This window comes from Sturnira hondurensis, unplaced genomic scaffold, assembly GCF_014824575.4.
Source record: "Sturnira hondurensis isolate 20B ecotype Veracruz unplaced genomic scaffold, ASM1482457v3 Scaffold0018805, whole genome shotgun sequence".
Lineage (NCBI taxonomy): Eukaryota > Metazoa > Chordata > Mammalia > Chiroptera > Phyllostomidae > Sturnira > Sturnira hondurensis.
The window spans coordinates 527,420-540,777 of NW_028091436.1; the positions used below are offsets into that span (position 1 = coordinate 527,420).

The 13,358-nt window shown below is 55.8% G+C and overlaps 1 protein-coding gene across 3 annotated transcripts in view; it reads left to right on the plus strand.

Moving 5' to 3' along the window:
* Positions 1–13,358, plus strand: part of NEK7 (NIMA related kinase 7) — an 81,153-nt gene that overhangs the window by 38,102 nt on the left and 29,693 nt on the right. For 2 of the 3 annotated variants that reach the window (XM_037070464.1, XM_037070465.1), the window contains exons 3-5: positions 2,806–2,946; positions 8,612–8,674; positions 10,409–10,519. In XM_037070464.1, the coding sequence (XP_036926359.1) occupies positions 2,806–2,946; positions 8,612–8,674; positions 10,409–10,519 (315 nt within the window). The remainder of the gene's footprint in view (positions 1–2,805; positions 2,947–8,611; positions 8,675–10,408; positions 10,520–13,358) is intronic. The other variant, XM_037070466.1, reaches the window with a different exon arrangement.

The window sequence follows — 13,358 nt, forward strand, 5'->3', positions numbered from 1 at the left end:
CCAAACTCTGCCTTTCCTGCCGGGCATCTTGGGGGCTCTGGGGGCTCTTTCTCAGAGCCAGGCTGACCGGGACCGCACAGGCTCACAGGGACGGGGCTGTTAGTGCAGTCTCTGTGGGCGCCGGGGCTCAGGGGGGTTCCGTTCTGCCTGCCGGGCAGCTGCCGGAGGCAGAGGCAGTGGCCTTTCTTTGCAGGTCTGAGGCTCTCTCCACCCTCCGCCTGCTCCCCCCACCCCCGACCCCGACTCCGGGTGGAGCCGCCGGCAGTCCCGGTCTGCAGGGCGCGCTGCAGGCCTGTCACGTGCGTGAGGGCGCCCCTCTGCACCCGTGTCACAAGCATATGCGTTGTCCTCGTCACAGCAGGCTGCCTGGCCTCAGGCCACCCTGTGCAAAGACAACAGTGCCTCTGGGAGACTTAGTGGAGGGGGGCGCAACACATACGTGAGAACGAGTGGTTACAACCAGTGAGACCCAGGACCCGGCCCAGTCCCGGAGTCCGTATAGCCACGTGGAGAGCTGTGTGGCGGCCATTGGTCACCGTGGACACAGAGGAGGAGCTGGGAGAGCTGCCCCCGTGAGCCACACCCGATTCCCCAGCAGGGCCAGCAGTGACTCCCGGACGTGCGAAGAGCACAGCTGTCCGGAAGGTCTGCGAGGCCTCAGGTGCCGCAGGGCGAGGCCGCGGCGTAGAGGGTGCACTGGGGGGTCGAAAGGAGTGGCTGGTGGGCGAGGCCCCAGGCCAGAGGCACAGGAGACTCATATGCCCCCCATTGGGTGGTCATCGCTGCCTTTATTGTGTAAGAAACAGAGTAGGTTTTCCTTTTATAAAAATTGAGGATCCTTTAGGCGACTCGTGAGATTCAGAAGCCACTTTGTGCTGCTCAGAGCAACACCTGGCCGCTGAGGGCTGCAGGTGACTGAGACCCGGTTTGTACACCGAATCGGCAGAGTGCGGCTCCTTCTGCAAACTGTTCTCCACTTGGCTGGGCGTTCACAGATGCCACTATGTTTTGGTTTGAAGTGCCCGACACAGTGCTCCCTGCAGTGGGGCAGCGCCTGTCGGGGTGGGGGTGGGTCATGACCGGAGTGAGTGCTTTGCCTCCCCGGCTGTCGAGTCCCCGAGGAGCCCATGCTACACACGCTGGCTTTTCCAGAGACTGCCGTGCGGCAAGGAGACCAGGGGCGGTGGGCGACGTGGAGCTAGGATCCTTCTCGTGTCAGCGCTGCGTGTCCACCCCGGGTGACAGGACACGGGAGCAGATGAGACGGGCTGTCACTCAGCCATGCTGCCCTCTGAAGAGAGCCCGTGGGGGGAAGGTGCCGCAAATGGGCTGTGAAGCTTACACTCGCTGCCCACTGCTAAACAGATCACGTCTAATGAGGTGTCTAATGCTCAGGCCGCATCAGCCTAATCCTTGGTGGCAGTTCGGCCCCCGATTGCCAAAAACACCGCCCTCTGGCCCTCGCTCGCCACGCTGGCCGCCCAGCGCAGGGAGGCGCCCGGTCTGAATACACCCAGACACTGTGTGATGTGACATGCAAATGTAGGTCATTGCATATGTAAATGTGCGATTACAGACCTGCATGCCAAAACACATCAGTGAGCCCGTGCTCTCAGCACGTGGCCGTCACGCTGCCTTGGCGGCTCACGCTCCTAGTTGTCAGTTGTCATGCCGACAGAAGAGGGGATTCCCACCCCACTGAACGCGCAGGGACTCTGGGACGATGGTGCCCCTGGTCACGAAGCTGTATCTTAGTGCTGAGACTGGTGACACACTGTCGCCCCCCGGAGAGACCGTGGTCTGTGTCCATAGGGAAGAGGAAGGGGGTCCATTTCTTAGACGCGGGAGACTCTTTAAAAATACAAATAGTTCTCAGAGACTCGAGGGGCGACAGTAAGCAGATCAGCGGCTGCGGGGGGCTGGGCGGGGGAGGGCCGCCTCGATGGGCACGAAGAGTTCCGGGGCAGTGAGGGTGCTCTGGGCGGTACCACCCTGGACACGCGTCGCTCTGCCTTTGTCCAAAGCCGTAACTGCGCAGCACCGGAGCAAACCAAGAGGTCGGCCGCGGCCTCGGGGTGACAGTGACCTATTGGTGCCAGTTCTGAGCTGTAGCAAACACACCACCTGGTGGGGGACGCGGGTAAGGGGGGGCCCGTGCAGGTGGGCGGAGCCCAGGGGTACCTGGGACATCTCGGTACCTGCCTCTCCGTTTGGCTGTGAGCCCGCAACTGCTTTGAAAACAAAGTATTTTTACAAAACGTGCCGCTGTGGTGGTGAGCCCCCCGCCCTGCCTCCCGAAGGGCCCTCTGCGTGAGTCACACGGCCCGGAAGCTCCGGGCTCCCGTGTGTTACCAGGCAGGTTGGGCTGAGTGAGTAGACGTGTTAATTGAGTGTTTCAACTCAGAGATTCTTTGAGAAGGAGGAGGATTACCAACAAGAACTAGATCGCACAGGGCGTGTTCATGTTTTCCGAATGAGCTATGACTTAGGGACTTCCTATCTACAACGGCAAAATCTTCCTCTTCCCCTGCCTCCCCCAGTCTTCCTCCTTCAGAGGCTTTTTCTTCCTAGCTCATCGGTACGACACGATACACGTTTTTACACGTGGCCTGTTGGTTACTTTTCCTCCCCATCAGGACCGTGTGTGGCCACAGCTGTGTCTGCCGGGTGGGGACAGAGTCTGCTTGGGACGGGAGCCAGGAACCACCGAGTCACGCCACCACAGGGCTCACCCGCTTATGTGAAAACCGGCATTGATTGTGTATACCGTGTGATTGAAAACTTTTCTGACTTTTTTAATTGCAGAAGGCCTTACGACCGGATATGGGCTATAATACCTTAGCCAACTTTCGAATAGAAAAGAAAATTGGTCGCGGGCAATTTAGTGAAGTTTATAGAGCAGCCTGTCTCTTGGATGGAGTACCAGTAGCTTTAAAAAAAGTGCAGGTAAGACGATTTCAATTTTATAAATCACTGTAACCTCCTACTGCGTGCATGACCCATAATCAGTGGAGAAGTCTGTCCTCACTGATCGGGCCGTGACTGTCCTACGCTGGGAATTCTGGGAAAGCGCAACAGGTGTCCTTTGTACCTGTAGGCTGGCTTGGGGGTGGGGTGTGCGGCGGAAATGCCGCTGCAGTTTCCCTGCTGCCTCTGGGCTCCCAGACGGGGGGGTTTTGTCCCCCCGACTCGGTGGAGACCACAGGGGCCCCCGAAGAGCGTCCAGGCGCTGGGCTTTCCGAGGCCGACTCGGGGTGCCAGCTCGCCCCTTGTGGGACCTGCAGCTGGATACTGCCTGCTGGGTCTGGGCATCTCGATGGGCGAGGAGACCCCTGGGAGGGATTCCTGGGTGAATGAAGGGACGCTGAGGTCAGGGTGAGGCGGGAGATGATCGTGGAGGGCACGTGGGCCATGACCCAAAGCAGCCGGAGTGGACATGAGGAGAAGCCTTCTGTCACCCCCCCCCCCCAAAATCTCCATGCTGCCTCTCTGTGCTGGGACCAGCCATGCTCCAGGCCTCGTGCAGGTTTTCCCGGCTCCTCTTGCCACGGGGCCACCCACCCCGCCACCCAGGGCTCGCCGCCCTCCCGGGTCTGGGAAGTCTAATTCTCTCGCCCTCTTGTCTGGAGCACTTGTCTCCGGCCTCCGAGGCCGCCGGCCTCCCCCAGCGCTGCCCGCCTTTCCCAGACGAGGTGCCGGGGTTCATTGTGGACGCCCCGCTATGCTTGGCGGCCTGCTCTCGTCTCGGCAGGCACCTGAGAAACCTGTTTCCTTTTTCAAAGCAGATTATGATGTCCCCAGTGGGAGCTAAAAATGACCAAGCCTCAGCCACAGCCCGCATGCACCCGTGCCCCGCAGAAACCGTCCCCTCCTGTCGGGCAGTGTCCCCTCTGCTTTTCGATGCGTTTCTCAGTGGCATAGCTGCCCTAACTCACCGTCTTCACCTGCCTGCGCCCTGGGTGACACCCTTGTCTTGTGCCTCCTGGGAGACTTTCCCTCCGGTGGCCAGTTCCTGGCACATCAACCCGCCTGCCCGGCCTGCCGCCTCTCAGCCACCTCTGCGCCTGCAGCTGCCAAAGCTGTGGCCACCCCCGTGCCCGGCGATGACACTCGTTGCTTCCCCCACTGCCGTGGTCTCCCCTTTCGGTTCCTTCCAGTGGCTCCTTGGCGTCCCACTGCTTTGGAGGTGTTTGCTCCTCACGGTGGTGATTTTGGATCGTTTGCATTTACACCCACACGCACGCTCCCAGCTCCGCTGTCCCTGGGCAAGGAGTCCCTGACTCTGCGAGGAACTGCCTGGGCTTCTCGGGGCTTCCAGCTCTCGCAAATCCGGACCACGGAGGGATGTCCCGCGTTCCTTCCGAGAGACTCTGCAGCGTGGAGGAGCCCACGGGGCAGGGCTCCCTGCCGGGTGGCAGTTAGAGCCCCCGCACCAGCCTGTGCCATAAGAGGGGGCCGGTGTGCACGAGGGTTTTCTGAGTGTGGAGTCCTGAGAGAGGCGAGCGGTGCCTAGTTGCAGAACGCCACTGTGGGACCTGTGGCCTCCCCAGGGAAGAAGGGGCCGTGGCTCCGATGTGTGGGCGCGCCGCGGGAGCCAGGCCGAGAGAGGCGGCATTTGGCCACCAGGCAGTGGGGAGAGCTGGTGGGTGCCAGGGCAGGGACGTGGGGGTGGAAGAGGAGAGGCGCGACCCAGGGCTGAGGTCAGAAGGGGTAGACTGAGGACCACCACCGGACTCCTCTGGGGACCGGCTGCCCCACTCGTTCCTCGGGCTTGGGAAAGCCCAGTGGTCCGGGGGGCATTTGGCTACAGTTTCCCTTTAAGCGAGATTTACTTAAAGCAAGAGGCACCAGATTTGCCGGACTCTCTTGGTGGGTATTTTTAAGTGCTTTCTGCACTTTGTTTTTGGTGTTTTTTTTCCTAACAAATGACATCTGCCTTTCAAGGACGTTCCTGCTAAGTCACCTGAAGGCTTCCCGTGCCTCCCAAAGCTACCCGGAGTTACCTTTTCAGCTTCGGTCACTGGTGCCGAATCCAGTCACTTCGGCAGAATTCGAAGGCGACAAAAGAAGACTTTTTAAGTGATTCAGAGAATGCTTGTCAGCCAGTACTTGTCCAAATACTGCTAATAACTTTGCTCCTTCTAAGTATAAAACAGATTCCAAAACTCAAAGAAACTGGTGGAGCTAGGAAGATGGCTTGTGAAGACAAGCCTGTAAATATTTTATGGGAAGTGTTTTTACAAAATCCAGATTCTTTTTCCCCATACGTGTTGCCTTTTCTTGCTTATGCAATGAGACAGCTTTGAATTTCTATCTAGGGATTATTTAATCTAAAGGTTCAGTTTTTGTCTTGACTTGCTGGCTAAGAAAAAAAGAGAGATAAGATACTTCTGTAGTTCCCGTTAAATGGATTCACGTGTGTGTTTGATTCAGAACTTAGTGGTGCCTTGAGTGTGCTTCTTCCTCTCCGAGTCTGGGGACTGACTTCCGATGAAACGCCAACTTGCGACTCCAGAGCAGTTTAAGTTGGGTCGGAGACCCGGGCCTCCCCCTCAGCGCAGCGGTTCGTGTCTCGTTAGGGCTTCCGAGAACTCACACACGTCTCCTACACGTCCGCAGGCTTTCATTTCAGCATATCTTTTCCAGCGTGAAGACTTGATTCCTGGGAGATTAGGTCTCCAGGCTTGTGACTTTTCAGCTTACTCACTGGGACCAGAATTACCCCTTCCCTATGTGCTGGAAAAAGGCAATTTCCAGGAATCCCTTTAAGGCCTACGACATTCAGAGTTTTGTTCTTCCCCACGGTGCTCGGAGCTGCCGCCAGACCTGGGGGAGGCCTCGTTCCCGGGAACAGCGCAGGTGTCCCTGGTTTGGCAAGATCAGTGATTTCTTGGCACGTGGATTTTTTTTTTGAAGCGCAGGCAATCTGGGCGTGTGTGTGTTTCCCCTGCAGCTAACATCAAGCCCACAGTTCCGTGTTTACATTAACACTTGTTACTATTGTTAACATGTGCTACTGTGACATCGTGTCCTTGTCCTGGCCTCGTGTGGAGAATTTAGGGAAGCGAGTGGCTCGTCTCTGGGAAATGGCCGCATGTCAGGCTCCTTTCAGGAGTGAGCTTCTGACTTGACTTGCTCTGTGAGGACGCCTTGGGAAGTGTTTCCCACGCCACCGCATCTGCGAGTCTCCTGGGGAAGACGCCGGCCAGCTCCCGGAGGCCCGCCCCGCCTGGCTCGGGCAGCGGCCGACCCGTGTGTGCGCCTTCTCCCTGCACCTGTCTGCACCTGCCTCCGACGGGGCTGCCGCGCGCCTCCTCACCTGTTTCGCTGCTGCATCTCAGTGCGAGCTGGGGGTCAGCACAATTTTGCGAAGGGTAAGGGCACGGGCACAAGGGCCCCCCCCCTCCGTTGTGTTAATCACTAGTGGGCAGAGTGCAGCCGAGCTGGCTGTGGAGGTGTTTCCTCCCGAGTCCTCCTCACTGTCCCCACTTCGCTGCGGGTGGCTGTGCGGGCTTCGCCCTGCTGTTCACGTGCACTACCCCTCAGGCAGGGCCTCGTCCACCGGACTGGTCCATACGGCGACTCGGTGGCCGCAGAACAGTTTCTTTCCCATGTTTTGGGTGAATTTCCTGACGGTGGCTTGTCACTCAGCGTCCTCTCTTTCCTCGTCTTCTCCTCTCCTTTCTGTTCCGTTCTGCAGTCATAGCCGTCAGCCAGTTTGCAGTGGCCGGGGGGAGCATCGGCACAGGTGGAGGGAAGGGGAGCCTGTTTCTGGTCTGTGGACGTGAGGGGGAGAGACTTCCAGGCTGTGGGTGTTCTGCGTCTGTGCGAGCCATTAACTGGGATGTGAGCCTGTTTTCCCCGAACCTCAACACACCGCGGCGCTCAGCTGTTTCCCGTCGAACTTGAAAACCAAGCTCGATGTGTGCTGTTTTCATGGAAACAGTGCCGTAGAAGGAGAGGGGAAGGCTGCAGAGGCAGGAAGCGAGTTTGCGGGGCCACGTTGGTGAGAAGGCACAGGCTGCCGCGCAGACCGCCGCTGTTCCCACCGCGAGAGAGAGGCGGGTTTGTACGAGACGTGGAAGCCAGGGAGCGGGAGCCAGAACTGTTTAGGCAAGAGGGTGCGTGGGTTCACTTTGCCTCGAACGTTGTGTGTTTTTTCATTAATTCTTTTTGGAGTGAGGGAACAGTGTGTGCGTGTGGACCCGAGGAGGGCGAGCGTGCCGATGTGCCCCTCAGAGCCCTGCCTGTGCCCCGCTGTCTGTGTGGCTCTCACGGTGCTGCTGGCGGCAGAGCCTGAGATTCCGCTGCCGCTGAGCTTCAGTGCGGACCCCTTCCCCGGGTTTCCGAACCTGCCCGGCGCACACACGTGCGCTGTGGCTAGCAGCCCGGCCAGCGGAGACAGCAGCCACCCTGTTTGGTCCTGGGTCTGTGGCCGACAGCGTTCTGGCCCCCAGGGTTGTCCTGCTCTCTGAGCCTCAGTCCTCACCGCCACCTCCGGGCCAGATGCTAAGGGCACAGCTGTGCAGGTGAGCGGAGGCTGTGTCCCCGGGCTCCTCCGCTGGCCTCGCTCAGCCCCTCCCAGGGGCGCACCCCGGCCTTTCTGGGGCCACCCGGCCATCGCTGGAGGAAGACTCTTCGAGTTGATGACTATAAATGTTATTAAAGTTGATTCGTTAGGGAACTAGGGTTTTCATCAGCTTGTAGTATTGACTTATTCAGACTTTAATGTTTGGGATGTTGCTTTGTATTTATTGTGATTTTCTACTCTTAGAACGTTAAGAGATTTCTGTTGGGTTTGGAGGCATTAAATCTGCTTTGGTGGTATTATTTATAATGGTTTCCACATCAGACCAGTGTTTCTTAACCTTTCTCTTCATTGCTGTTCCCCAAGGGGTCTTTCCAGGCACTTTTTCCTGCTTGCCCCTCCCCACGAAACGTCTGTCACCCCCCCAGACATGTCTGCTTACGTGTCGTCGTGTGTCCATCTGTGCCTCATCCTCAGAAAGAGGAGGGCTGTGTCACTGTCACCGCCATCTCCAAGGGGCCTGCTCCTGCCCCCGTGGAAAGCTGGGGCCTGGCAGGAGTGCCGGCAGCGTGAGACGTGGCAGGCGCGCTCTGATCCGGCCACTCGGCAGCTTCGGCTGCGGTTGGGTAGCTTCGAGAATGGGTTCTGGCTGTTCCGTTCCGCCACCGGGTGGCCTTTTCTCAGTTTCTTAAGCTTTCTAAACGTACCTGTCTTCACGTGTGAAATGGGAATGCTAATATCCCCTCAAGGATTAAATGAGAATTAATTGGGGTAGTTCGTTTAGCGTGTAATAATTGTTCGGATGTATATTAATTACTGTTCTTCCCATTTGAACTTGAGACTTGACGTATCTTGCTGTTCTCTTTTCCCACCTTTGGCACCGACTGCCTGCGGAGGGCGGACTGGACGCTCTAGGGTGACATCAGAGCAAATACCCACAGATTTCCGCAGCTCCCGACAGCCCATCGGAGGGGAAGTTTTTTAGTGTGTATTTAGTTACGCGTAAAATACCGTGATGAGCGCGCACGGTAGCTTGAGCCACCGACCACCGATCTCCCGGGTAACTCTGCACTCTGTTTTCAGATATTTGATCTGATGGACGCCAAAGCCCGGGCCGACTGCATCAAGGAAATCGACCTCCTGAAGGTAAACCGCCAGCCCGCCGTCGGCTCTTTCGAACGTAGCTGGACGTGCTGATGAGGGGCATTTATTAAAATGGCGCACTCATGAGCGAAAGGACTTTTAATGCAACTGTGCCACTCTGATTCCGAGCATCTGTACAAGTTTGGGTCTCCGTCTGCTGAAAAACAGTCACCTTTTGGAATCACTATAAACTAATTTAATTGGAACATCTGGTAGGATGCCCCCCCATTTCAAACTGGTGATTGATAAAATGGGCGTGAAGCCTTGCAGAGATGGATTTCTTGCCCATCCCAGGCATGTGCCCAAGGGCTAAGTAATAACGTGCACGCACACTGGTTCTGTCTCGAGACGTGATGCACTGAGCGTGTGTGCACTGGCCCCCGTGGCCCCCGTGTTTTTAGCGCTCTCCCTGTGTCTGTCCCCAGGTTTAGAAAGGGGGAGGTGGGAGCGTGTCAGCATGAGCTGCTCGGTGTGTTGCCCACTCACAGACTGTGACCGAAGCGTCAGCGCCATCCTGCCTGTGTTCTGGGGACATGTCTGCTGAGGCTGCTGTGACTCACCTTTGTAGCCTTTGGACAAGACCTGGGTGTTCTTTCGGGCACCCGGTTTTGTTTGTGTCGACAATGAACCAGACTGGTCTAGAACGATCCAAGCGAGATGGACACGACCTATGCTTTTGACTGTTCTGTTGGTTGGAGTCACTTCCTAGGAAATGAGTAACTACTTAAAATATATATAAACTTGGTGGGGGAAGCCTCTAAGTGGAAAGAGGAGAAGAAACTCATGTATACACCCCTCTAGAATAATTTTGAATACCTTTCTTTGAGAAACTATCTATCCTGTGTTAACTTGTTTAAAGATTGAAAAAGGATTGTACAAAAAGATCATAAATGCGTGTGAAGTGATTCATACATCTCTACGTGGTCAGATTTTCCTGAGGGCGATTTTGTGAGTCAGTCCCAGGGCTAGTCCAGCATGTCCACGTTATCGGCGCAGAAGCAGCGTTGAAGTGCAATATCACAGATGCCGGTTGTTACAGTTGTCACTTCGTTTGTTCTCCCTGTTAACCACGGGGTGCAGTTATACGAGGATCAGCCCTGATATCAAAATGCACGTGAAAAGGAAACCTTTGTCTGCCATTCAGTGCCCTGAACTCACAGTTCTCGTTTTGAAGGATGCATTGTAATTGTTAGCAATCGATTTAATTATGTCGTTCATTTATATGCCTATATAGATATGTTTATTGGATATAGCAATACTTTAAAAGGTTTTAAGTGCATGAACTACTGTAGTGCTTCTAACAAAGGATATGAAAATAAGATTGATGCCTAGTTTTACTTTCAAAACTTAGAATAGTTGTTTTCGAACTCATAAGATGAAAGAAAAGCGCACTGTCCTGTAGATTTATTTCTATAACTGAAAAGTGAAACCAGTAACTAAATTTCTTCTTTTTCTTTAATTTTATTTATTTATTTTTAGAGAGAGGGGAGAGGGAAAGAAACATCAATGTGTGGTTGCCTTTTGTGTACCCCCCACTGGGGGACCTGGCCTGCCTTGACTGGGAATCGAACCCGGGCATGTGCCCTGACTGGGAATCGAACCAGCGACCCTTTGGTTCACAGGCCGGTACTATATCCACTGAGCCACACCAGCCAGGGCTAGATTTATTCTTAAGTTATGAAACTATGGAGAATTTACAATGAGAAAACTTTTTGATACCTTTTTTTTTCTCCTTAGCAACTCAACCATCCAAACGTAATTAAATATTATGCATCGTTCATTGAAGATAATGAATTAAACATAGTTTTGGAACTAGCAGATGCTGGTGACCTATCCAGAATGATAAAGGTAAGGTTTAAAATAAAATGAGAAAACCAACGACAGACGCACTGTTTCTGGTAGGAGTGTCAACCAGACCCAGGGGTCCATCAGACACTCTGAGTGGAGACCTCGGCGCCTTTCCCGACCTGGCGGGCAGCCAGGTGGTCAGTGACAGGCAGTGGTAGGAATGGCTGTGATGACGGTGCTGTTGTACCTGGTGAGGTCCACGCCGGGCGCCCTGGGTGCACGGACGCCCCAAAAGCAGCTTGGAAATCGACCGAGAAACTTGCCTTCTGTAAGCTGACGCTGGCACTCGGCAGCTGGGCTTCTCCGAGCAGACGGGCCCTGTTCCTCTGTCCCCGGACACGGGTGGGGTGGGGCAGAGAGTGAGCTCCCAGCAGCCCCGCCGTTTCTGGGGGCGCATCCTCAGAGACTGAGTGCGTTTGGATCTTGCATCTCAAACCCCGGCTCGACCACTTTACGGTTACTTTCTCCCTCAAAAATCATGCAAATTGGGTTTCGGCTTAGCTGCAAGCCCTAGAGCCCCAGGTAGCAGCAGCGTAAAAGCCGCTCGGCCTTGGGCAGCTTGCTCCTGTGCACCTCGTTCTCCGAAATCACAGAAGTGACTTCCCGGGGCATTTTAATTACTGAGGTTTATTAAGAGCTAGGACAGCGCCCCACAGTGGGATGTGACAAGTGGAAGTTACTGCCGTGTTGTTATTCCTACGCGTATTTCTGTGTGACCTCCAACTCTGGGGCTGATACGGCCACTCTGATCTGTCAGATTCTCAGACACCGAGAGCCCGTTTACAGCTGACCAAGTCACCGTCCCAGCGTGAAGGGACAAAGGGCCCTTGCTGGCTGTGTCTTCAGGCCCATGGCCGGGGGCTGCCACTCAGTGCTGTTAGCTTTACCTCCCCAGCCAGACTGCAGTCCCCGACATCTAGCTACGTCTAGCAGGGAGGCTGGGACGCGCCGCCCGCATTTGGCTGGAAGATGAGCTGAACAGTGTGGACATCACAGAAAAGCAGCCGAACAAAGGCATTTATTCTGAGCTTCCGGCAGCTGGCGTCTGGGCAGAGTCCCAGGCAGGCAGAGGGAGTAAGACACCTTTGCAGTGGGACAAAGGAGGCTGCGTGTGCACCCTGATCGTCCGCTGTGGCTTGGAGCGGAAGCTGGGTTTCTCCTGGGATTATCCGGTCGGTCCTGAATGGGAAGCAGGGGCGACAATGAGAGGAACTGTCAGTTGTTGAAGGAGTCCTGGCCATGCGGGGCTGATGGCTGGCGAAGGTCCTGGTTTGCCCCCCAGGCCGCCCCTGGGGGCGGCAGTCTGACTTGCCACCAGCCAGACGCAGCAGGCCGGCGCTCTGGTCAGGTTGCGGAAGGCGGTAGCTCAGGCCATCTGGGCATTTGTGCGTGGTCTGGGCATTGTCTGCTGAAATGTTTGGTCTCTCGGCAGGTCCCTGGGCACAAGGGGCGGTCTCTGCCACGTGGAGTCACCGTGTGGGGCATTTAAAAACAGTGCTAGGCGCTGCCTGGGCACCAGCCTGGTTAACATGTACGGAGTTCAGAGGGGTAGACCTGACACTCTGAGAACACCCGCGCCGTCGCTAGTCAGCAGAAGAGCTGGCATTGGAAATTGGGTCTGGCTCATGCCAAACTCACGTGTTTTCCTTCCAGGGCCCTGAAAGACTTGTATCACAGGATGCCTTTGAAAGTCAGATGAGAACCTGCCACCTGCCTTCTGTTCCACAACCTCCCCGAGTCCCTGAGCCGGGCGCCCGCCGACTCCCCGGCAGCGGTGGGACCCTGCTCTCCGGGAGAGCTCGGAGGCAGCCGCCCAGGACTCTACCGCATCCCTTCCACCAGGCGTAGTGTCCTCACTGCAGGGCGGAGACAGCCTCGAGCTGCTTTCCGAATAGTAACAGCTCCGCAGAAAAGGAAGCTAATATTCTCGTTATCACAGAATGCCATCAGGCTGACTGTGAAGTCCCGTGGGGAGTATGACTCACTTCTGATGGGTTATCTGATTTTCCGTTCTAGGGACTTCCCACCACGGGCACAGCCAACCACCAACAAAACGTCTTTGCAGATTAATGGCCAATTAAAAAAAAAACCCAAAACTATAGTCCTCATTTTAAAAAGAAATGCAAATACACAAATGTGAAGTTTTACCAAGCAGCTATGAGACACAGAAAGAGAGACGACTCAAACAAAATTGCGCGCCGAGCCCTTTAGAAACAAGACTTAACTCTGGTGGGAAGGAAGGAGGCAAACCCCCTCTGAGGACTTAGAAGGGCAGCAGGTGGTCTTGGTTACCTGTCTTACCCCCACTAACCGGTGACTGAGGGCATAGGCTGTCCCGCCGTCTTGCTCTCGTCCAAACCGGTTTTCTTCCTCTGCTGCCCCTGCGCCACATGCACAGGTGAGACCTTCCTCCCCAGAACCACGGGGGATGCGCCTGTCCCCTCGCCACCCGAGCAAACCAGTGCAGGGCCGGGTGCCTCGCAGGAACCTCGCCTCCGCCTTCAGCAGAGGCACCGCTCAGGCCAGTGGGGAAGGAGAGGGCTGTCCCCCGTGGTCGCGTGTGTGCCGTGGTGATGAGCCCGGCTCCCTTCTCTGAGTGGGTCGTCGACGCCATCGAGGGAAAGTGCCCATCAGCCGGCCCAGGGGAGGTAGTGAGAGGTGCAGAACTGCAGGGTCGTGGGTGTGGTAACCAGCAGGGCCTGGCTGGTGTGGAGTTGATAACTGCACACTTAAACGACCCTGGGGGCCTCTGACCACACTCCAAAGGGATCTGTCCTGGATAACGCTAATTGGGAAACTTTTGAAATAAAAGATAGCAACTGCTTCTTAAGCTTCTGGA